Source organism: Chenopodium quinoa, unplaced genomic scaffold (genome assembly GCF_001683475.1).
Source record: "Chenopodium quinoa cultivar QQ74 unplaced genomic scaffold, ASM168347v1, whole genome shotgun sequence".
Classification (NCBI taxonomy): Eukaryota; Viridiplantae; Streptophyta; class Magnoliopsida; order Caryophyllales; family Amaranthaceae; genus Chenopodium; species Chenopodium quinoa.
The window spans coordinates 2,274,485-2,297,624 of NW_018745410.1; the positions used below are offsets into that span (position 1 = coordinate 2,274,485).

At 45.9% G+C, this 23,140-nt stretch overlaps 2 protein-coding genes across 2 annotated transcripts; both read left to right on the forward strand.

The window, feature by feature from the left end:
- The first annotated feature begins 1,751 nt into the window (after window positions 1-1,751).
- LOC110713192 lies at window positions 1,752-2,930 on the forward strand. The gene is made up of 3 exons (XM_021891656.1): window positions 1,752-2,044; window positions 2,134-2,589; window positions 2,813-2,930. Exons 1-3 carry the CDS (start codon window positions 1,980-1,982, stop codon window positions 2,928-2,930), a joined length of 639 nt encoding a protein of 212 aa, XP_021747348.1. The 5' UTR covers window positions 1,752-1,979.
- A 3,051-nt stretch (window positions 2,931-5,981) lies between these two features.
- On the forward strand, window positions 5,982-7,556 carry LOC110713223. Its single transcript, XM_021891682.1, has 3 exons — window positions 5,982-6,260; window positions 6,439-6,575; window positions 6,659-7,556. Exons 2-3 carry the CDS (start codon window positions 6,483-6,485, stop codon window positions 6,968-6,970), a joined length of 405 nt encoding a protein of 134 aa, XP_021747374.1. The 5' UTR covers window positions 5,982-6,260; window positions 6,439-6,482; the 3' UTR covers window positions 6,971-7,556.
- Window positions 7,557-23,140: the final 15,584 nt, after the last annotated feature.

The following is a 23,140-nucleotide window of genomic DNA, read 5'->3' on the forward strand; positions in this document are numbered from 1 at the left end:
ATTTTTTCCTTTAACAATTAATCTTCAATTCAGATGATTTGTTTAAGTTATTTTTTGATGATTTGCTTAAGTATCCAATAAAATAACGTGGATTAGAACATAGTTTCAATGATACAATATGTACCCTTAGCTGGTTTGAATTAAAAAAAGTTACTAACTTCTTCAATTTTTAGACCATGTTACATTGTGAAATGCATTGTCAGATAATCTAGAATTTGATAAGTTTCAGGACATCATAGTTTATGGATCTGACCACATCCTTTTAGAATTAAGGCTCTAATTTATTATTCTTAGCTGTTAGATTTTAGCATTCTATATGCTTTTTGTAGATGAGACTTTGATCTTTCACAAATCTTGAAGTAAATTTGGCATGTTTTGCATTGCATTAGAGAAATTAGTTGTAAAGTGTCTGGGCAATTTCCCTGATTTGCAAGCTTTTCACTTGTGGTTTTTCACTTTCATTTTTCACTTGGGCCAAGCACACAACATAGTACATGGCCTGTTGTTATAATTAATTACAACTTACCATCATGGTTGTGTATGAAACCAGAATTCTTAATGTTATCTCTCCTTATTCCTGGGCCCACCTCTCCTGGAAATGACATTGATGTCTACCTTCAACCATTGGTTCAAGAACTTAAAGATTTGTGGGAGTATGGGTTGGACACATATGATGCGCAGAAGCGTCAAACATTTAAGATGCGTGCAACTTTACAATCAACGACCATCGACTTTCCAGGTTATGCTATGCTATCTGGTTGGAGCACCAAAGGGAAGTTTGCATGCCCCTATTGTCACTACGAGACTGATCATCTTCACTTGAATAATAGCAACAAATCCTGCTATTGGGCTCATCGTCGATGGTTAGATGAAAATCATCCTTGGCGGTATGATATGAAGTCTTTTAACGGGGAAAAGGAAGAGAAGACATCTCCAGATCCTTTAACAGGGGATCAAATTTTAAGATTGTTGGAAAATTGGGAAAACAAGTTTGGAAAGTTACAACCAAAGAAGAAATATGTAGATTGTCCATGGAGAAAGTCCTCCGTCTTCCACACTTTACCTTATTGGAAAGATTGTGGGTGTCGTCATCATTTGGATGTCATGCACATTGAAAAAAAGTATGTGATAATGTGCTAGAAAATTTGTTAGACATACATGGAAAATCAAAAGATCATCATAAGGCTCGATTAGATCTGCAAGAAATGGGTATAAGGGAACAACTACACCCTATAGATGCAGGTGACGGGCGGTATGTTTTGCTGCCCAAAGCATCATTCTCAATGACGAAGGAAGAGAAAAGCATATTTTGTAGTGTTTTGAAGAAGGCAAAGCTGCCCCAAGGTTGTGCATCAAATATTGCAAGGTGTGTGCAAGTGAAGGAGGGGAAAATATCAGGGTACAAGAGTCATGATGCTCATATAATAATGCAACACTTGCTTCCATCAGCTATTAGAAAAACTTTACCAAAGCATGTTGCTTTACCTCTTATGAGATTGAGTGGATTTTTTAGAGAAATATGCAAGAGTCATCAATCCAAAAGATTTGGATCGCCTTCAAGCACAAATTGTTGAGACTCTTTGTGAACTAGAAATAATATTTCCACCATCTTTTTTTTTGACATAATGTTCCACTTACCGATTCATTTAATTGATGAAATAAAGCGTGGTGGACCAGTTTCTGATTGGTGGATGTACCCTATAGAAAGGTACCTTGGAAAGTTAAAATCATATGTTAAAAATTGATGTCGCCCGGAGGCTTCTATAGCTGAAGGTTATTTGGTTGTAGAGTGCTTGATATTCTGCTCTAGGTATTTAAATGCAAGTGTAAAGAAGCAATCTAAGCGGTTTAACAAAAGTCAAGAGAAAAGTAACGAAATTGACGAAGAATCACCTTTGTTCCCTAATGCAGGTTATCCTCTTGGGAGGAAAAAGAAAGGGAAAAAGAAAGGGAAGTCATACACTCTTGATTCAAACACAATGACTCTAACACATCGTTATGTGTTGTTTAATTGTGAAGATGACCTAGTTGAGAATTACATCAAGTGAGTAATTTTTCGATTATCTTTTTTCGTTGTGTTTGAATTTCTTTTGTTTTATTATCTTACTTATATGGTTGTTTAATACTATGAAGGGAACATGAAGAGTTTGTAAAGAAGAAGCCTAGAGATAGACGAAAAAGAAGGTGGAAAGAGGCACAAGAGCATAGCAATGAATTCAAGGTTTGGTTTAGAGGAAAGGTCGAGGTGAATAATGTCCTAGATCATATCAAGTGGCTAACCAAAGGTCCTTCTAGTGTTGCACGGAGCTACATCGGATATTTTTGTAATAGATATAAGTTCTACACAAGAGATCATGATGAAAAGTGTAAAACGCAAAATAGTGGAGTCTCTTTGACAGCTTTGATTCCAAGCTTCGCGAGTAGCAAGGATCACAATCCCGTTCTTGGTGATGTCACATACTATGGGATTATAAGGTCTATAATAGAGATAGATTATTGGAGTGCTTTCAGTGTTGTGTTATTCAAGCGTGATTGGTTCCATATGGAAGTAGACGATTATGGACTCACTCGTGTTAACTTCAAGAAATCGTGCTCTAAAATATGATCCTTTTGTCTTGGCATCACAAGTGCATCAAGTGTTCTATACTCAAGACGACCTTGAAGAAGATTGGTACTATGTGAACCGAAATTTGCCAAGAGACTATTTTTATGTCGAGGGGCAATCTGGATAAACGTTTATGAGTGAAGTTCGTGAACCCGCGGAGGATGTAATTTTTGCTATAGGTCATGCTGAACATCATAATTGGTGCAGAGAAGCTGCTTATGACAGAGTTGAGGTTCCTGTGAACAATGAAATTATGGATGATAATCGAGAAGAAAGTTTCGATATAGATGACACAAATTGGGATTGGATGGAACCATCAAAGTGACATGTCTGGAGAATTTAATTAGAATTATTATTATAATAGATTTAAACCTATTTTTTGGATTTCACAAACTATCATTGTAGTGTTTTATTTTTCTATCTTAATTTCTTGTGTTATTTTTTTGTTTTTAAGTCAGTGGTTAAATAAAGTGTTATGCAACAGAGAACCTCTATGTTGCTAGTTGATTTTATTCGAGGTTTGATATTATAGTGGCAGTTGAATATTCAAAGGGTCATTCTTATTTTCACCAGGACCCAAATTACATTTATCCAACTGTTGAAATATTCTTTCTACTCAGAATATGTAAATTAATCCAGACTTTATTTTATGTGCAGTCAGGTGTGCTGAGGTGCTCATTCTTTGCTGAGGTACTCAAACTTCTAGTCAGGTGCTCTTTCTTTGTTCATGTCTCTCTCATTTTTTCTTTTTTGGCTTATATTGAAATCAGTGTGGAAAATAAATTGGAGCCTTAGATTATTAGGGTGGTTGGCTTGTGTGTCCTTCTGTTGAATCCTATTTAATTTACACCTTTTACAGAATAAACTTTCTTGCTGACAACTTGCAATGTGATACTTAACTAAAATGGAAAAACCATTCTTAGACATATAAGAACTAATTTGCATGTCATTTCTTGGCTGCTAAATTTATGCTAGAAATCAGGGTACCATGATTGTATTTTTATCCATTTTGGGTGTTTTTAGTCCCTTGGGAGAGTTACAGCTCGAAGATTGGTCCGGTGCGGCCCGTACCTGCAAAACAACGGAGACTCCTATTGGTTGGAGTTCCGCCTCCGACGATCAAGTTAGAACGTGTAGGAGTGAGTAAAAAGTGCGGAAAAAGGTAAAGATGAGATCTTTACAGATCCCGAGATCAGGTGCTTTCTCTGATGTGAGAGAAATGCAGGTTATGTAATAAATGATTCAATCCCCCTTCATAATGGGGAATCTCTCCCTATTTATAGGGCCATGGGAAAATGTGCCCTTATTCTAGGTTATGTGACCTAGATTTGGTGGGCTATGATGAGTTATGGGGAATCGGGCCTGAAAGCCGCCATTCCATGACATGACAGTGGGGTCCACGTGTCAGTATTCCATTGGTTTTATTTAAACCAATGCTGGGCGGATAAGTGTCCTAATGTTGGGCGGACAAGTGTCCTATTCTCAGGCCGCCATGTGGCAGGGTAATTTTACCCAAAACATTTGCCCCTGTCACAGAGGTGACGTGGCGCGCCACGGGGCGTCTGTGACACATGTCAGCGTCTCATTTGGTGAAGTAAAATTTTACTGTTCACCCTCTGGGGTATGACCGAGGTGCCCCGGAATTACCCCTCTATAAAAGTAATTTGTTGACCCTCATTTCACACATCTTTGCGTGAAATTTGAGAGAGTTTCTAGAGAATTTTCACAAAAAATTGTGTACTCTTCCGCTTGTTACTGTCCGTCTGCACCAACCGGCTCATTTCAAGTCAACCGTACCTTTCTCAAGGTAGCCGTCTGGCTCTCTTCTGTTTAAACTTTTAAAATTTTCGCCTGCTTTTGTTTTTCCTTTGCTTTCATAAAATGGTTTCTCAAACACATTCGGCACGGCCTAGGATAGCTGTCAGCCGATCACCTAAGATGGCTGAATCTAGGACTAGGGGTGCCGTTTGCCCCACTCTTCATCCGTCCCCCAGTCTAACCGTCTCTGTGTCTGTGCAGGACACCATGGCTAGAATTAAACGAACAACTAGAACTGAAGAGGGGGATGGCTCCATTAGGGTGCCTCGGAGCGAGGTGTATTATGACAAACCAAGCACTCCAAGCACTCCGGAAGACTCATTTCTGGGCATGCCGGTTGGTCATCAAGAAACTGAATCTGACCAGGGGTCTTCCCACTCTTTTTCCCTCACAACCTCAACCTCTAACTCAAGTGGCTCCAAAACTGAATAGGAGCCGTCTGTAAAACCCAATGAGGAGCCCGCTTCCCCTACAAGGGGTCAAGGTGAGGCGTCCTCTTCCCTTCAAGACGAATACACCCCTTACTTCACACACATTTCCCTTTCCACCCAGAAATTAATGTTGAAGGGGTTGAATGACTTTAGGGACTCTTATGTCATGGGGGCCGGATATGAAGTCGAAGTGCCAGCTTTGACGGATGCTGTATTCTGGCCCCTTAACCAAAGCTATAGGAACACTGCATTCGGCTGCTATGCCGCAGTGATACAGGCGGGCCTGAGGTTTCCTTTGGATCCGGCCATTGAGGCGATCCTAGATGGGTACCGCCTAGGGGTGTGGCAACTCACCCCAAATTCATGGGTGAACATCCTGGGGTATGTAGCTGCCTGCAGGATGCAGGACATTGAACCTGGCTTTGAGGCGTTTGCTTCTATGCACTACTTAAGCAAAGCCCCTAAGTCAGCTGGCCCCGGCTGGTATACCCTTATTAGTAATAAGGGGTACATGATGACACTTGGGAAGGAGTCTAAGTGGAAGGACTAGAGGAACAAATTCTATATAATCACTTCCCCAGACACTAGCCGGAATGCCAAGTTCAATTCTTGGAACCAGAACCCTTATCTCTTAGGCCAAAAAGCCCTTATACCGCCTGTTTCTGAAGAAGGTTGGGATCAAATCCTTGACCCTGGGTTGTTCAAGGTAGAAGTGCAGGCGGTAGAGGGAGGTTCTGAGAAGGAAATCAGGTTCAACAGCTACATCCCCCAATATGAATGGCTCAAAGACCCGACCTATTTGGCCACCTGTGGCCTGAGCTTAGAAAAAGGAAGAGGTGGGTAGACGGATGGGGGTTATATCATGCATGCTTTTACTTATCGCAAAAGAATTTTATTGTTGTTTTCTAACCACCCATCCGGCCTTTTTGCAGAAGAAGCAATGTCTTAGCTTACCCCAAACAAGAAGCCAAGCGGCACTGCCTTCGCCTACCGCCAGATGATGAACAAGAAAAATCAGATCTTCAAGCGGGAGCAGCTTGAACATGTAAGTCCTTTTTTCATCCGGCCTTTTCTCATTAACTTAGCCTTAATTTCACTAACTTGTGAATCGTTGTACAGGAGGGCTCAGTGAAGCCTCCAGTCGTCCCTGGGGTGAACCTCAAGCCCCCCAAGCGGACTGCGGAAGAGGCAGCTCCAACTCCCCCCAAGCGCTCTCGGAAGACTGCACAAGCCATCCGCTAGCAACTTCGAGTCTCACCCCTCCACCGGTGGTAAATCGCCGGCTGCTCTTTCTGCTCTAAATCAGGCGTCCGAATCCAAAGCTTCCAAGGATTCGCCGTCTGCTGGAGCAGGCTCTCCTGACAAGCGCCGCAGCAAACAGGTCCAGGACCTGGTTGTCATTTCAGGTACTTGAGTTTTCACCTTCATTTCATTTTCATTTTGCCTATGCCGGACGTATGTGTAGTAACACCCAAATTTGTTCTATCTTTTGCCGGATGCATGCATACAATCACCCAGTCTTGTTTTCTCTTTTCATGACGGATGTATATGCTCTTAACACCCAACTTGATTCTTGTTATGCAGAAGCCCCCTCCCAAGCTCCAGACCTTAGAGAAATTGCTAAGGAAATGCTCCGAAAAGGAGTCACTACTGAGCAGCGAGACTCCATCCGGGGAGTTGGCAGCATGAACCTGGAGGCTATCCTTGCTCTTCTCGCTGAGGTGAGAACTTAATATATTTCAACTTAAAATCTCATTCGGACCGCTTGTTTTGCTAACGACCCTTTTCTCTTTTCCGGATGCAGGCTATGCTGCGAGTGAATGGGCTCAATAAGCCATTCAACGAGAAGACCAAGGAGGTAAGAGCTGCCAACCTTAGGGCCGCCTCCAATCTTAACAGAGTACAATATGATGTAAACAAGAATGAGTTGCTAACTCGGGATATCCTGTATTCTCAGGCGGCTGCCAACTTGCAGGTTAAGAAGGATTTGGAGGCGGCTCAGCAAAAGGTGGCGAAGCTCAAGGGGGAGCTGAAGACAACCAAGGCGGAGCTTGACAAGTTACAGAACATCGACAGAGACACAACCAGTCTCCGTCGTCAGGTCGAGAACTTATAGAAAAAACTTGCCAACCAGGAAGAGCAGCTCAGATCCAAGTATGAGAAGCGCGCTGAAGAGGAGAAATGCAAGCTCATAGAGGAGAATGAGGCCGACTGTATCACTCGAATGCAGATGGCATGGAAGACTCTTTTTCCTAATGACGATTACTCCATCTGGGAGTATCATTATGAGCAGGAGACTGACGCCTTGGATAGAGTAGCAGGAGCAGGTGGAGGCTCTGGCGGAGGAGCAGGCGGAGGATGGAGCCTTGGATGGGGAGCATCGGGATCAAGCTAAAGATCAAGCTGTCGATCATCCAGCCAATGAGCAGGAAGGGGCGGATGATAACGAAGAGTAGTCGGGTCCCGGGGCTAATTAAGATGTTTCTGAGTTTTTTCTGCGGCCGTATGGCCATAATGAATGCATTTCCGGCCTGCGTGCCGAGTATCTCCTTGTTTCTTTACCGACCATGGGGTCGGGTCACTTAACAACAATTTTTTTTATGTCTTCGGTTGTTTAGCTGTTTAACAATATTTTGTCTGACCATGGGGTCAGCTTTTTAATTAATGATGAATCATCCGGCCGTTAGGTCGTTTGCTTTTTATACTTTGCGTTTAAATTCTTCATTTGAATTTAAATTTTGCATTTGAATTTGGGCTTGATAGGTATGGCATACCAGATGCTTATGGCGTACCGGATGTTTTGCCCTTGGACGGCTGTGCGCTTTGATTTACAAATTGGTTGATTAACTGAAAATTGGTGATACCCAGAAGGGTATGACTATTTCTAGGCCAATCAATCACTAAGGTGATTGCCCCAAGCCAAGCACACAGCCGGTCATATGATCAGACGGTGCTGAATGCAGGCGGTCTTTCGACCTTAATGTCATGGTTGGATGACTAGTCATGCTACAAATATTACAGGTGCATGAATTAGAATGTAAAATTTGTTTGCTCCGCTTGATATTCTTTTATCACGATAGCAGTCAGACTTGTATTTTCCAGGCATCCTCAGGTGCCTTTAACAGGTTTAATCTATCCTACTAGGGCCAATTTTAGAACCGGTCCGTCTGTGTAGGTTGATAATCACAAAAATTTTTTAATTATACTTAGCCTGTTTGCCCCATTTAGGGAGATTGTATAATTTCTAGGAGTAACTTGAGTTAAAACTTGGGTCAATAGCCGGGTGATATAATGACCATCCGGTTTCATAAGACCGATTCGTTCTTCAAGTTACTAGGGACATACGGCTATGAGTTGGTCGATCAGACCGTTCAATCTTTGCCGTTTGTATGTGTTGGTAGAGCAGACAATAGAACGCTCTCTGCGACAATAACACCCAAAGGGGCGTCGCTGGACGCCATGTTTCGCATTGGAGCAGGTGAATTTATAAAATGTCCAACCATCCGGCTTAGAGCCTCATGCCCCGTTTGAAGGGCGGTTGTATAGCCACTAAGCCTTTTTGTGCTTAGTTTGATCTCTGGCCATTGGCCTCTTATTTAGATCTATACGGATCAAACGGTTATATCTGCTTCTCTAGCAGATAGCTAACATATTAGGGCGCATGTATTTTAAGTAAACAACATGATAAATACTTTAAAAACATAATTTGAAAACAGGAAGCAAATTTTTCATTCATAGGCTTACTATTTACAAAAAATTTACAATGCTTAGAAGTAGTACTTTTAAGATTGTCTACATTCCAAGTTTTGGGCAGCCGCCTACCGTCTGGTGTCTCCAGGCAGTAGGTGCTGTCTCTTACTTCTTCATAGATCCGGTAGGGACCTTCCCAATTGGGAGTTAACTTTCCAAGTTCATTCGCCCTACCGGTTGCCTCCATTTTTCGCAACACAAGATCGTCCACTTTCAAGGGACGCTTGTGCACTTTCGTGTTGTAGGCCCTGGTCATTCTTAGACGGTATATCTCATGGCGCAGGGCAGCATTGCCCCTACGTTCTGGGAGGGAGTCCAATGCAAGCCGCGTGGCCTCCCAATTTACCTCTTCATCATATAGCATGACTCTTAGAGTTGGCTCATAGCGCCCAATGGGCAAGACGGCCCCAACACCATAAACCATGAGGAATGGGGTTTCGCCGGTTGCCCCCTTTGTAGAAGTCCAGATGGCCCATAGGACATGAATTAATTCTTCTGCCCATAGACCACCGACTCTTTCAATTTTCTTCTTTATGCCTTCTGAGATGAGCTTGTTAAAAGCTTCAACTTGGCCGTTTGCTTGGGGTCGGCCAACTAAAGCAAAGTAGCTGGATATTCCCTGATCTCCCAACTAAGTTGTGTGTTGAGGTGTTTCAAACTCAGGGCCATTGTCAAACACCATAGACATAGGTACCCCAAACCGGGTGATGATGTTCTTCCAAATGAAAGAGATGACATCCTTTGTCTTGATGTTCTTGACCGCCTCTGCCTCCACCCACTTGGTGAAGTAATCCACAGCCACCAGAATGTAGTGTTTTCCGCCTGGAGCAGGCGTATAAGGACCAAGGATGTCCATGCCCCATTTAGCAAACGGGACCGGGCTGTGGATTGCCGTCAGATCAGTAGCCGGACGGTGGATCATTTTGCCAAACCTTTGACACTTGTCACATTTTCTAACCATTTCTATGGCATCTGATTCAAGAGTTAGCCAGAAGTAATGTCGTCTGGCTCTGACAGCCAAAGACCTGCCGCCTATATGGGAGGCACAGAACCCCGCATGTAGGTCTTCGAGAATCTCCTTCCCCTTCTCTGGGGTAACACACTTCAACAGAGGCTTAAGGAAACCAGCCTTGAAGAGTTCTCCGTTTCTCATGTCGAAGGTTGCAGCTCGCTTTTTCAGGATGGCCGCCTCCTGGGGTGAGTCCGGAAGCATTCCATCAGTAAGGTACGCCCGGATGCCGTCCATCTAGGTGGAACTTCAGTGAAGAATTCCAATGGGCTCTTCATGTATACTTCTTTTTTCTAGAACTTCCCAAAAGACTGACCGAGGTGTGTCACAGCAGGCGGAGGAGGCTAGCTTGGAAAATACATCCGCCTGATTGTTGTCTGACCTAGGGACTTGACTCAAGTGGAATTCTTCAAGTGTCCCGGCCTTTTCTTTGACGACCTGAAGATATTTGATCATAGCCGGATGAGTTGTGTTTCGGGGTTTTCTGATGTCCTGCGGGAGAGTTACAATTCCGAGACTGGAACCGGACGCCTGTACCTGCAAAATAACGGAGACTCCTGAGAGCTCCGCCTCCAACGGTCAAGTTAGTACCTGATTAAGGAGTAATTAATACGGAAATTAAAGTAATAAGATCTCTCTAGGTGAGAGTGCTTAGTGTTGGTAATCTGCGTCGTTAGCGAGATTAGCCGGTTGTTGATGTTCCGTAATAACTCTGTTCTTCTCTGCTTGATTACTTTTTCACTCTGTAATTAATGAGGATTAATTGAGTATTTATAGCCTTGAGAAGCGTGCCACTCTCTAGGTTTAAGGTAAACCTAGGGCTGATCGGGCCTCTAGACTGAGTTGGGCCTTGATGGCCGGTTTTCCCATTTGGCATGGGTGGACACGTGGCGCGTCTAAATTGGTCCGTAGAGGACGTATCTGTGATTGACACGTGGCAGGCTCCTGTTGGCCTTCGTGAAGGACACGTGGCGGAACCTGGTTGGTCCACTTGTCAGACGGTGATTGGTGGATAAAAATCCCCTAATCATTTGCCCCTCACAAGTGGCACGTGACTGGTCACGTGTCGCCTGTGACAGGTGTCGCACGGTGACAGGCGACGGCCTGTTACAGGTGTCATCTTGCAAACGGCCGAGAGATTTTCCCGCCCACATTTTGAATTTGGAAGCGACCTTTCGCCTTCTCACCTTGCCTATATAAGGAAGTGCTGACTTCGGTCATTTTCACATTTGAGAACTTTGCGAGAACATTCGGACCCCTGAACTTGCTCTGACATTTCGGACCTTTTCTGCCTACCGCCTGTTCTGACAAGCCGACTGACCCGAACTTCCAGGACTTCATCAACCGTCACTCGTTCAGGTAACTCAGTTCTCTTACTCTTAATTTTCTTTTTATTTTTTGAAATGGCACCACGGAAGCACACGACACGACCTAAGTTAGTGATCAGCCGGTCACCGGGGACGGCTGAATCTAGGACTAGGAGTGCCGCCTGCCCTGTTCTGGACCCATCTTTGCTCTTTATACAAAGTCCGACTGTATCTGTGTCTATGCAGAACGTGATGGCCAGAACAAAACAGACTGCTATGATATCAAACTCAGACGGCTCCTCCCAAAGGGTGCTCCTTAGTGAAACATCTGACCAGGCGCCAGATGTAGAATTGAAACGAGGCGACTGTCAAGCCGACAGTTCTGAGAGAGGGGCGAAGGTGGTCCCTTCCCATCTTACCGTTGACATGTCTAATTTCCCTCCTGCTCCTTCTAAGGGAGAGGAGGCGGGCCCCTCTAGGAGAGGGGAGGAGTCGTCCTCTTCGGGCTCGTCAGAGGACGAGTCCGAGTCCAGCTCTTCTGGCCACAGTTCTCCTGGCTCAGAAGAAAAACATAGCCGCCTACAAGAGGCGAGACGTTCTCATGCAGTTGAGAAGGGGGACAATTGGGCGGAGCCGTCCGCCTCTTACAGAGAGGAAAACGCCCCCTACTACTGCAGGGTACCCCGGGGCCGGATCGCAACCATGCAAGACAACGTGGCGAGCTTTATTGCTAACCACAAAATGGGCCCGGAATTTTTACTGTTCGTGCCGGATCCAGAAGACACTGTCGTCTGGCCGGCTGGTACCAGCTATGGTGACGGCTGCTTTGGCTGCTATGTGGCGGCCATCAAAGCTGGACTGCGCTTCCCATTACATCCGGCTGTTCAGCGGATTTTAGATGGGTATGATCTGGGGTTATGGCAGTTAGCCCCCAACTCTTGGGTAAACGTACTCGGCTATGTGGCCGGGTGCGAAATGAACGGGGTGGAGCCAAGCTTTGAGGCTTTCGCCCACATGAACTATCTCAGCCGGACCCCTAAGTCGGGAGGTACCGGCTGGTATCAATTAACAAGCCATAGGGGTTACCTCATGACGAGAGGTAAGGCGAACAAATGGAAGGATTGGCGGAACACCTTCCTTATTATCGAGGGTTCAGACACGGAGCTGAACAAACGTTTTAACAAGTGGAATAGGGATCTGCCTCTTCTCGCAGGCGGCCGCAGCATGCCGCCTTTTCCCCCAAAGGCTAAAAAAGAGATCCTAGACAAAGGACTCTTCAAAGTAGAGACTAGGGTGAACTCTACTTCAGGGGTACGAGAGCAAGTACCCCTAAACTGCGTCCCGAGCTTCAAGTGGCTCTATGACGAGTACTTTTTGGCCGCATGTGGCCTCAGCAGTCGGTGCTCTAGAGGTAGCCGACCTGACAAATACTCTGTTTTTTCACGCCTTGTTTACTTGGGATTTTTACTAACTTTGCTGTTTATTTCTTGCAGCTGACGCCATGAGTAAAATAACAGCATCCAAGACTGCAGCGGCCATATTGCGGGCCTCGCTCATGAAACAGTCGTATGCCGACTCCCCTAACAAGGAGGCACCCTTGGTTAGCTTCGAAAACTCTTCCTCTTTTAGTTGTCTTATGCATATACTAACTCTTTTTGTTTTCAGTCTGGTACTCCAAGGGCTTCTTCCTCGCAACAGCCGGACCCCAAGGCCCGGAGGACGACTGTTGCAAGCTCTCCTGGGTCTTCCAGGAAAACAGTGGCGGCTGAGAAGCAGCCGGCCACTTCTTCAAAAACCCAGGCGGGGCCGCCTAGATGTATGGACACTTGTAAAAACTTACCCTTGCTTCCTTCTTGATTAGGTCTAACTTGTTTTATCCTTTCGCTTAATACAGCCGGCCCCCAGGGACTTGACTTGGTTGAGGTAGCCAAGTCTATGGTTAAAGTAGTTCCTCCATCTGACAGGGAGGCGGTCAGGGGTGCCGGCACCCTTGACCTTGATGGGATTTCAGGGGTCCTAGCTGAGGTATACTTAGCATATTTTTGAGTATTTGAGTTCCAGGACGCCTGTTAACTTTTTTGATTGGAAACTGACGCCTGTTTTTCTTTGTACTTAGGCCCTGCTCCGAGTCAACAGCCTTCGTAAGCCGATTGATCGGAAAAACAAAGAGGTAAAGGCCGCAAAAGCTATGGCCGCCTCCAGCTGTGATAAGGCAATGTTTCAAATTGCCCAAAATGAAGTACTGACCATTGATCTTCTTTATTATCAGGCGCAGGCTACCGCCGCTGTTCGGGCCCAGTTAGAGGCGGCCCAAAAGAAGGTTGACGAGCTGGAGGCGACCGTCACCAACCTTAAGGCCGAGCTGAAACCTCTTCGCCAAAAAATGCACTCTTACGAAGCCATGGAGAAATCTTTGGCCAACGTAAAAGAACGCCTGGTGAACCAAGAGAAGAGTCTTACCCAAGAGCTCTCGGATAAGGCCGAGCAAGAGAAACAAGAGCTCGTCCGGGAGATGGTGGAAGACTCCGCTCAAATCCAGCGCATGACCTGGGAACGACTATTCCCCAGTGCCGACTTTGCCTCATGGGAAAGAACGTACCGCCAGTGTTCGGAAATATATAATCAACAGATCCTGGCGGCTGCTGAAGAAGAGGCGTTGGACGGTGCGTTGGAGGAGGAAGAGCCGGTTGTGGCGCTTGTGCCACTTGGGGGTAAGGCATCAAAAGAGGGTGCAGCTAAGGCCGAGTCCAGCAAGAAGAGTGCTGACCAGGCGGCAGCTGCTGATACTGAACTGCCCCCTTCTTAAGCTTTAAGTATTTTTTCTTTTCACGGCCTGCGTGCCGTTTGCTTTGTAATTACCCGGCCAGGGGGCCGGGGTTTTGAATATTCTGCTGGTCTTTAATGGCCGGCTCATTTTTAATCAAATTTTTGTTTTGGTTCAAATTTGTCTAAGTATTTTTAATTTGTTCACTAGACCGACTGTTGTGTATGGCCGAACGTTAAGACAGGTACAAATAGTAAGTATGCCGCCTATGCCCCTGGACGACTGGTTGTCTGTTTCCAGGATAGATGATCAGTCGGCCATTTATTCAATCGGTATTCGAACTCTTTATTCAATTTGTCTGACCAAGTAAATAGAATTACCTAGTCGCCAAGGAATTAAGTAGGAAAACAAGCGGCGGGTACCGGTTGTTTCCCTTTATTGCCAATGTTGGCTTTTAACTCGTAATTTGTTAACCTAGCAAGAGTATTGGTTGAGAGCCTTTGTTTATTAAAAACAAGTGGACGACTCATACCTTTTAGGCTCCATACTAAGTTTGAGTGACTATTAAGTTAACATAGGAGTTACTTAGTCTTCGTCACAATCTTGATTGAGTAGTAGAGGTATCAGGCGGCGTAGGCCGGCTAGACCCCTTGATTCGCCAATGTTTGTTGGCTATTAACTCAATAGGTTATCCAGTAGGAATAGGGGTTCGAGTGCCCTTGTTTGTTTAAAACAGGCGGACGACTCAAACTTTTTAGATTCCATACCAAATTTGAAGGAGTGACTATGAGTTAACTTTGGAGTTACTCAGTCGCCGTCACTTTTGTTTGAGAAGTAGAGGTACCAGGCGGCGTAGGCCGGCTAGACCCCTTGATTCGCCAATTTTTGTTGGCTATTAACTCAATAGGTACCCCCCACATTTATCCCAAGTAATACAGGCGGTCATCTGACTCAGATGTCAACTGCTACCACTGGTTTGGTTAGTGATAGAGTTATCCTTGTCTCAAAAACGGCTACGTGGTTGCCCTTGGGGACAGTCGTATAGGTGCCGTGTAATTAGTTTATAGAACAATGTTCCACCCAAAAGGGAGCTGCTCTCTGCGACGAATTTCATCCGGAGGGATGCCGTCGGACGCCTGCTATGATGTTGGGACAGGTCGTATTAGTTTTGTAGATTTGATCAGTTGGCTTGGCGCCTGGTCTGATCATTCGGCCTGTGGCCTTGGTAAGTTCTTGGTGAACGTAGGTGCTAAGTAAAAGAGGAGTAGCCGCCTGTTAGGCACAGGGTCGGCCAGGCCCTAATCTTTTTAGCTAAGTATTGTGAGTAAATACTCAATGGAGAGTAGCCGACTGTAAAGGAACAGACGGCATGCCCCTCAGAAGATAGAGTGAAAAACTCAATGGAGGTTAGCCGACTGTAATGGTACAGACGGCGTGCTCCTCGTAATACAAAAAGTGAATAGTAAGTGCAAACTTTATTAAGTAGCTCCTTACTTTACATATTTCAGAAGAAATACTTTTTAAGGTTATCTACATTCCAAGTTCGAGGCAACGGTTGTCCGTCTGGTGTTTCCAGACGGTAGGTACCGTCCCTGACTTCCTCATAAATTCGGTAGGGTCCTTCCCAGTTGGGAGTTAGTTTGCCAGACTCATTAGCCCTACCGACTGCTTCCATCTTTCTAAGTACAAAATCCCCTACTTTGAGTGGACGCCTGTGTACTTTTTTGTTGTATGATCTAGTCATTCTCAGGCGATAGATCTCATGGCGCAAGACAGCATTGCCCCTCTTTTCAGGAAGTGAGTCTAATGCCAGGCGCATGGCTTCCCAGTTTGCCTCTTCGTCATATAGCATTACTCGAAGAGTCGGCTCGTAGTGTTCTATTGGAAGAACAGCTTCTGCACCATAAGTTAGGAGGAATGGAGTTTCTCCAGTCGCCCCTTTTTCAGTCGTCCTAATGGCCCAGAGAACATGTGGTAGTTCATCCGCCCATAGGCCGCCTGCTCGTTCAATTTTTTTCTTGAGACCGTCTGAGATGATTTTATTAAAGACTTCTACCTGGCCGTTTGCTTGTGGACGGCCGACAGATGCAAAGTAATGTGCAATTCCTTGGTCTCCCAACCAGCTTTTGAGAACAGGCGTCTCAAATTGGGGACCATTGTCAAAAACCATAGACATGGGAACCCCGAACCGAGTGATGACGTTTTTCCAAATGAATGAAATTACATCTTTCGTCTTGATTCCCTTTACAGCCTCCGCCTCTACCCATTTAGTGAAGTAGTCAACGGCAACAAGTATATACCTTCTGCCGCCTGTAGCAGACGTATATGGACCCAGAATGTCCATGCCCCACTTAGCAAACGGTAGTGGGCTGTGAATGGTAGTGAGGTCAGTAGCCGGACGGTGAATTAGTTTGCCAAACCTTTGGCACTTGTCACATTTTTTCACCATCTCCATTGCATCTGCTTCCAAAGTAGGCCAAAAGTAGCCCTGCCGCCTTGCCCTTTGAGCAAGCATCCTACCACCTATATGGGAAGCACAGAAACCAGAGTGAAGATCATCTAGTATCTCTCGTCCCTTTTCAGGAGTAACACACTTTAAGAAGGGTTGAAGGTACCCCCTCTTGTGAAGTTCTCCCTGTATCATTTCAAAACAGGAGGCTCGTTTTTTCAGTGCTGCCGCCTGTTGAGGATCATCCGGCAGTGTACCGTTTGTCAGATATGCCCTGATTGAATCCATCCAGGTTGAGCTTCTGTCTAGGATTCCAATAGGGTTTTCCTCGATGCTTCTCTTCTCCATTACTTCCCAAAAAATAGTTCGAGGAGTATCGGAGGAGGCGGATGATGCTAATTTCGAAAGTGCATCTGCCTGGTTGTTTTCTGATCTCGGCACTTGGATCAGATGGAAATCCTCAAGGGAGCCGACTGCTTGTCGGACCGCCTGTAAATACTTGATCATGGCCGGATGTGTTGCTTCGTATTCGCCATTGTACTGACTCACTATCAATTGTGAATCAGAACAGGCGTCTATTTTTCTTGCCCCTGCCGCCTTGCACATGCGGATCCCGGCTAGTAAAGCTTCATATTCTGCCTCATTGTTTGAAGCCTGAAAACTGAAGCGTAGAGCATACTCGAACCTGTCGCCCTCTGGAGATTGACATACGACGCCTGCTCCACAACCGTTTGAAGTAGAGCTTCCGTCCACATATACCTTCCAGACTTGGTCTGGAACTTGAGAGTCAGGAGGACGAGTCATCTCTACAATAAAGTCAGCAAAGGCTTGCCCCTTCACTGCTTTTCTAGGCTCGAAAGTAACTTCGAGACTCTGCATTTCTATGGCCCATTTGATCATTCGTCCGGACGACTCCATGGTGGTAAGGGGCCGCTTGATTGGTTGGTCGGTATACACGACGACTGCATGTGCCAGAAAGTAGGGCTTCAATTTTTTAACAGCCATGAAGAGTGCAAGACCAAATTTCTCCACTAGGGGATACCTCAACTCGGCATTTTTCAGTACGTGATTGACAAAGTAGACCGGGAGTTGACAGCCGTCCCTTTCAGCAAGGAGCACAGCGCTTAACGCATGATCAGAGACGGCCAGGTACATGTAGAGATTTTCTTTGGGCAAAGGGCTGACCAGCCTCGGCAAGGAATGCAAGTGAACCTTTAATTTCTGGAAGGCGGCCTCAGCATCCGGCCCCCATTCAAACCTTGCCTTTTTCTTAATTGCCTGGAAAAAGTATAGGCATTTGTCGCCTGATCGACTTAGGAATCTCCCCAAGGCCGCCAGACAACCTGTTAACTTCTGAACCTCTCGGACGGTACGAGGCGACTGCATATCAATGACCGCCTGTACCTTCTCAGGGTTCGCCTCTATTCCTCTCTGGTTGATAAGGAATCCGAGAAATTTCCCAGACTCAACTCCAAATACACATTTCTTGGGATTGAGCATGACATGGTGCCGCCTGAGTGTGGCGAAAGTTTCTCGGAGGTCCGTCAGATGATCTTTCTGAAGTTTAGTCTTGACAATCATATCATCAATATATGCCTCGACGTTTCTCCCAATCTGATCAAAGAACACTGTGTTTATCATTCGTTGGAAGGTAGTCGGGGCATTCTTAAGACCAAACGGCATGACCGTGTAACAGTACAATCCCTAATCAGTGACGAAGGCCGTCTTCTCCTGATCTTTCTTCCATAAAGGAATTTGATGAAAACCAGAATAGGCGTCCATAAAACTCATCAAGGCATGTCCGGCTGTTGAGTCGACCAGGTTATCAATTTTAGGCAGAGGGTAACTGTCTTTGGGGCACGCCTTGTTCAAGTCTGTGTAGTCTACACACATTCGCCAGGTGCCATTCGGCTTTTTAACAAGCACCACATTTGCAACCCAATCTGGGAAGTAACATTGCCGAATGAACCCTGCATCAAGTAATTTTTTGACTTCGGCGGCTGCCGCCTGACCTCTTTCTTCACCATGGTTCCGCTTCTTTTGCCGTACCGGCTTCATTTTCGGATCCACAGCGAGTTTGTGTACTGCCAGATCAGGACTAATGCCTGGCATTTCATGGACTTCAAATGCAAAGATGTCCTTGTATTCTTTCAATAGATTGTGAAAGTCGTCACCAAGGTTTCTCAGAGCAGTCGTCCCAACTTTGACTGTTCGGTCAGGACGGGAGTCGTCTAATATCAGGTCCGCATGCTCACCAGCCGGCTGAGGGCGGAACTCATCCGGCCGCTCCTCTGCCAATGATTGCTATTTTCTTGCTTTTCTTGCGGACTCTGTTTGGGACGCCTTTCTTTTTTTGTCGCCTGTTTCTTGAACAGGCACACTCTCCTTGACATTGTCAAGGTCTGTTTTTTCTCCACTTGACCCAGTGGCCATAACAGTGGGCTTGACATCCGAGAGATAGCACTCTCGGGCCATCCTCTGATCTCCCCTTAGGGAGCCGACTGTTCCATTATCCCTTTCAAACTTAAGCAGCATAAGTGACGGGATTATAACAGCCTTGGAATTATTCAGGGTTGGTCGACCCAGAATCATGTTGTAGGCCGAGAGTTCCTCTACCACTAGGAACCGGACTACCATGTGTCGTCCTTCCCCTTTTTCGCCCAGGCGAATGGGTAGATCTACTCGTCCCAGTGGGTGGACGACTCCTCCTCCAAACCCTATTAAAGGGTGGGAGGCCGGATGTATGCAGTCCGTCTGATATTTCAGTTTTGACAGACATTTGCTGCTGATGAGATCTGAGGAGCTCCCGGTATCTATGAGGATTCGGCCAACTCTCTGGTTGGCCACTTTACATTCAATAACGAGAGGGTCGTCATGCGGCCCCCTTATTCCTCCTAGATCCTCTTCAGTGATGACAATCTCAGGAAATGTATATTTGGACGGCCGTTCTTGGTGAACGGAATTTACATCTAACCGCCTTATATTATCTTTGTTGCCCCTAATAGTGGGGCCGCCTCCTGAGAAGCCGCCTGCAATGGTGTAGACGACTGCATCATCTGTATCGGAACTGTCGGCCTGTTGATTCTTTTTGGCCGACTGCTTTTTTGAGGAGGTGTTCCCCGTAGATTTCTTGACATAAGTGTCAAGATCACCTTGATCAGCCAAACGGTCTAGGTACCGCATGAGACTGATGCAGTCATTGGTGTGATGACCAACGTCATCATGATAAGCACAGATTTTGTCTTGGTTCCGGTTGCTTGCAGAACCCTTCATGGGGAGCGGCTTCTCAATTGAGAGCCGTCCCTTTATTTCTTTTAGGATAAACTGGTTATCCTTGTTAAACACATACTTCGGGGAGTATGGTTTGAATTCTTTTTTCTTTTTCTGAGTCGGCTGTTTAGAGGAATCAGCCGCCCAGACCTCTTTTCTTTTCTCATCTTTGTTGGACGACTGTTTCTGTCGTCCCTCTCTTTTGTCGAACCTTTTCCCGTCCGACTGTTTCATCGTACACAGATCAGTCGCCTGTATATAGGCTTCTGCTTCAATCAAGGCCTCTTGAAGAGTCGCCACCCTTTTTCGAACTAAATCAAATTTGAAGGTAGACCCGTCTTTGAGACCTCTAAAAAAGTCAGTATAAGCTACCTCATCCGGTAACCCTTGAATCTGTATTCTCATCAGGTTGAACCGCCTGATGTAGGAACGAAGCCCCTCCTTCTCGCCCTGCTGAATTGTTCCCAAATCAAGGGTCGTTTTCTTCGCAGGGATGTTCATTGCGAAGTTGGAGGCAAATAAGTAAGCAAGCGTCCTGAAGCTGTTTACACAACCAGTCGGCAGGTTGCCGAACCATTGCTGTGCAATTCCCTTGAGAGTCGCTGGGAAACACTTGCACCAAGTGGGATCATCCAACCCTTGAAGGTACATCAGGTTGGTGAATGCCATCAGATGGTCTTCTGGGTTAGTAGTGCCGTCATAGGCGCCTACTAGAACATTTTTTACTTTGGCCGGCTGAGCGGCTTCAGTAATTTCCTTGGAGAAGGCCGACGGCTGTTCACCAAGTCTAAGCAGCCGTAGCTGCCAGTCCATAGGTTGGACGTTTTTTGCTGCAGGTCCACCAAATGGAGGTGGCTGCATAAAATACTGTTGTTGCGGCACAAATGGTAAGTTTGGTACCGCCTGGGCACTATGAAAGCCGGACTGACGGGAGGTGCCGCCTGACTGACTCTCATGGTACGACTGAGTATGCCTCATCGAGGCAATTCGCAAACTGTCCTGAAAATTTGAAGTAGAAGCCGACTCTGATAATCGGTCACTCTTCTTCTGCTCTAGCAGGAGCCGAGCATCTGTGAACGTTTGCTTTGACCCGTCCGTCTTAATATGACGAACCGGTTTCCTATTTCCCGTAGGATAACGGAGTTTTGTAAAATCAAGAGCAGGTGGCTCCCGCTTCTTGGATTTAGGATGGGGAGTCGCCTCTCGCCCTTGCACTGGCTTCCTCTTCAGTGAAGTGGAAGGTTTCTTGGCCGACTGCTCTTTGACTGAAGCAGGCGGTTTTTTTGTTGATCAACTCTTGAATCTCTCCTTGAAGTCCCTCATGAAGGTCATGAGTTCGTTCCTTGTGATGGGAGCAGACCCATCAGTCGGCTGTTGCCGAGCAAGCGGTGCGCCTGCTGGCTCGCTTCCTGTTTGAAGATGCTCCCGTTCCCTCCTTTCGGTATGGCGGGTACGTCGGGCCCTTAGGGTCCCGTCTGGAGCTGTATGAGTTTCAACTTCAAATTCACTTTCGGTATCATGGTCCGACTAAACTTGAGGGTCGTCTAGGGGACGTCTCTCTTCTGGAGTCGGTACAGACTTGGATGCCATCTCTGAAGTACTCTCCCCACAGACGGCGCCAAATGTTTCGGGGTTTTCTGATGTCCTGCGGGAGAGTTACAATTCCGAGACTGGAACCGGACGCCTGTACCTGCAAAATAACGGAGACTCCTGAGAGCTCCGCCTCCAACGGTCAAGTTAGTACCTGATTAAGGAGTAATTAATACGGAAATTAAAGTAATAAGATCTCTCTAGGTGAGAGTGCTTAGTGTTGGTAATCTGCGTCGTTAGCGAGATTAGCCGGTTGTTGATGTTCCGTAATAACTCTGTTCTTCTCTGCTTGATTACTTTTTCACTCTGTAATTAATGAGGATTAATTGAGTATTTATAGCCTTGAGAAGCGTGCCACTCTCTAGGTTTAAGGTAAACCTAGGGCTGATCGGGCCTCTAGACTGAGTTGGGCCTTGATGGCCGGTTTTCCCATTTGGCATGGGTGGACACGTGGCGCGTCTAAATTGGTCCGTAGAGGACGTATCTGTGATTGACACGTGGCAGGCTCCTGTTGGCCTTCGTGAAGGACACGTGGCGGAACCTGGTTGGTCCACTTGTCAGACGGTGATTGGTGGATAAAAATCCCCTAATCAAGTTGCTTCAAAGATGCCCTCATACTGGCTAACAACCAATTGCGAATCAGAGTAGGCGTCAATTTTTGTTGCCCCAGCCGCCTTACACATACGGATGCCGGCTAGTAGAGCCTCATACTCCGCCTCATTGTTTGAGGCCTGAAACTTAAATCGTAGTGCATATTCAAATTTATCTCCTTCAGGAGACTCATAGATGACGTCTGCACCACAACCATTTTTTATAGAGCTCCCATCTACATACGCTTTCCAAACCTGATTGGAATTATCCGGGGGAACCGGACGTGTTATTTCAACAATGAAGTTGGCGAACGCTTGACCCTTCACTGCCTTCCTTGGTTCGTAAGTGATTTCAAGACTTTGCATTTCAATAGCCCACTTTAACATTCTACCGGATGACTCCAAGGAAGACATTGGCCGCTTGAGGGGTTGGTCTGTATATATAACAATCGGATGTGCCAAGAAGTAGGGTTTCAACTTCTTGGATGCCATATAAAGAGCAAGGACAAATTTTTCAACCATGGGGTACCAGAGCTCAGCATTCCTAAGAACATGGATAACGAAATAGACAGGGAGCTGGATGTCGTCTCTTTCATCAAGGAGAACGGTGCTGAGGGCATGATTAGATACAGTTAGATACATGAATAACATCTCTTTGGGCAGAGGGCTGACTAGCCTTGGCAAAGAGTGCAAGTGTTCTTTCAATTTCTGGAAGGCTGCCTCAGCATCATCCCCCCATTCAAACCTAGTCTTCTTCCTGATTGCTTGAAAGAAGTAAAGGCATTTATCACCTGACCGGCTGAGAAATCTTCCCAAGGCCGCCAGGTAACTAGTTAACTTCTGAACCTCTTTAACAGTGCGGGGTGACTTCATGTCGATTACCTCCTGTATCTTCTCGGGGTTAGATTCTATTCCCCTTTGATCAATTAAAAATCCGAGAAACTTCCCAGACTCAACACCAAAAACACATTTCTTTGGATTCAACATAACCCTATGCCGCCTGAGTGTGGTGAAGGTTTCTCGGAGATCAGCAAGGTGATCCGCCCGGAGCTTTGATTTGACTATCATATCATCAATGTACGCCTCTACATTCCTTCCAATTTGATTTATGAAAACCGTGTTAATCATTCGTTGGAAAGTAGCAGGCGCATTTTTAAACCAAACGGCATCACCGTATAAAAGAACAACCCCTGATCAGTGACGAATGCCATCTTTTCTTGATCTTTCTTCCACAGGGGGATCTGGTGGAAACCTGATTAGGAATCCATAAAACTCATCAAGGCATGGCCGGCTGTAGAGTCAACAAGGCTGTCAATCTTTGGAAGAGGGTAGTTGTCCTTTGGACATGCCTTGTTGAGATCCGTATAGTTAACACACATGCGCCAAGTTCCATTCGGCTTCTTCACAAGCACAACATTCGCAACCCAATCAGGCAAGTTACATGGCCAAATGAACCCAGCGTCTAACAATTTTTTGACTTCGGCGCCTGCCGCCTGAATTCTTTCTTCGCCGTGGTTTCTTTTCTTCTGCCGGATGGGCTTTCTCTTTGGGTCCACG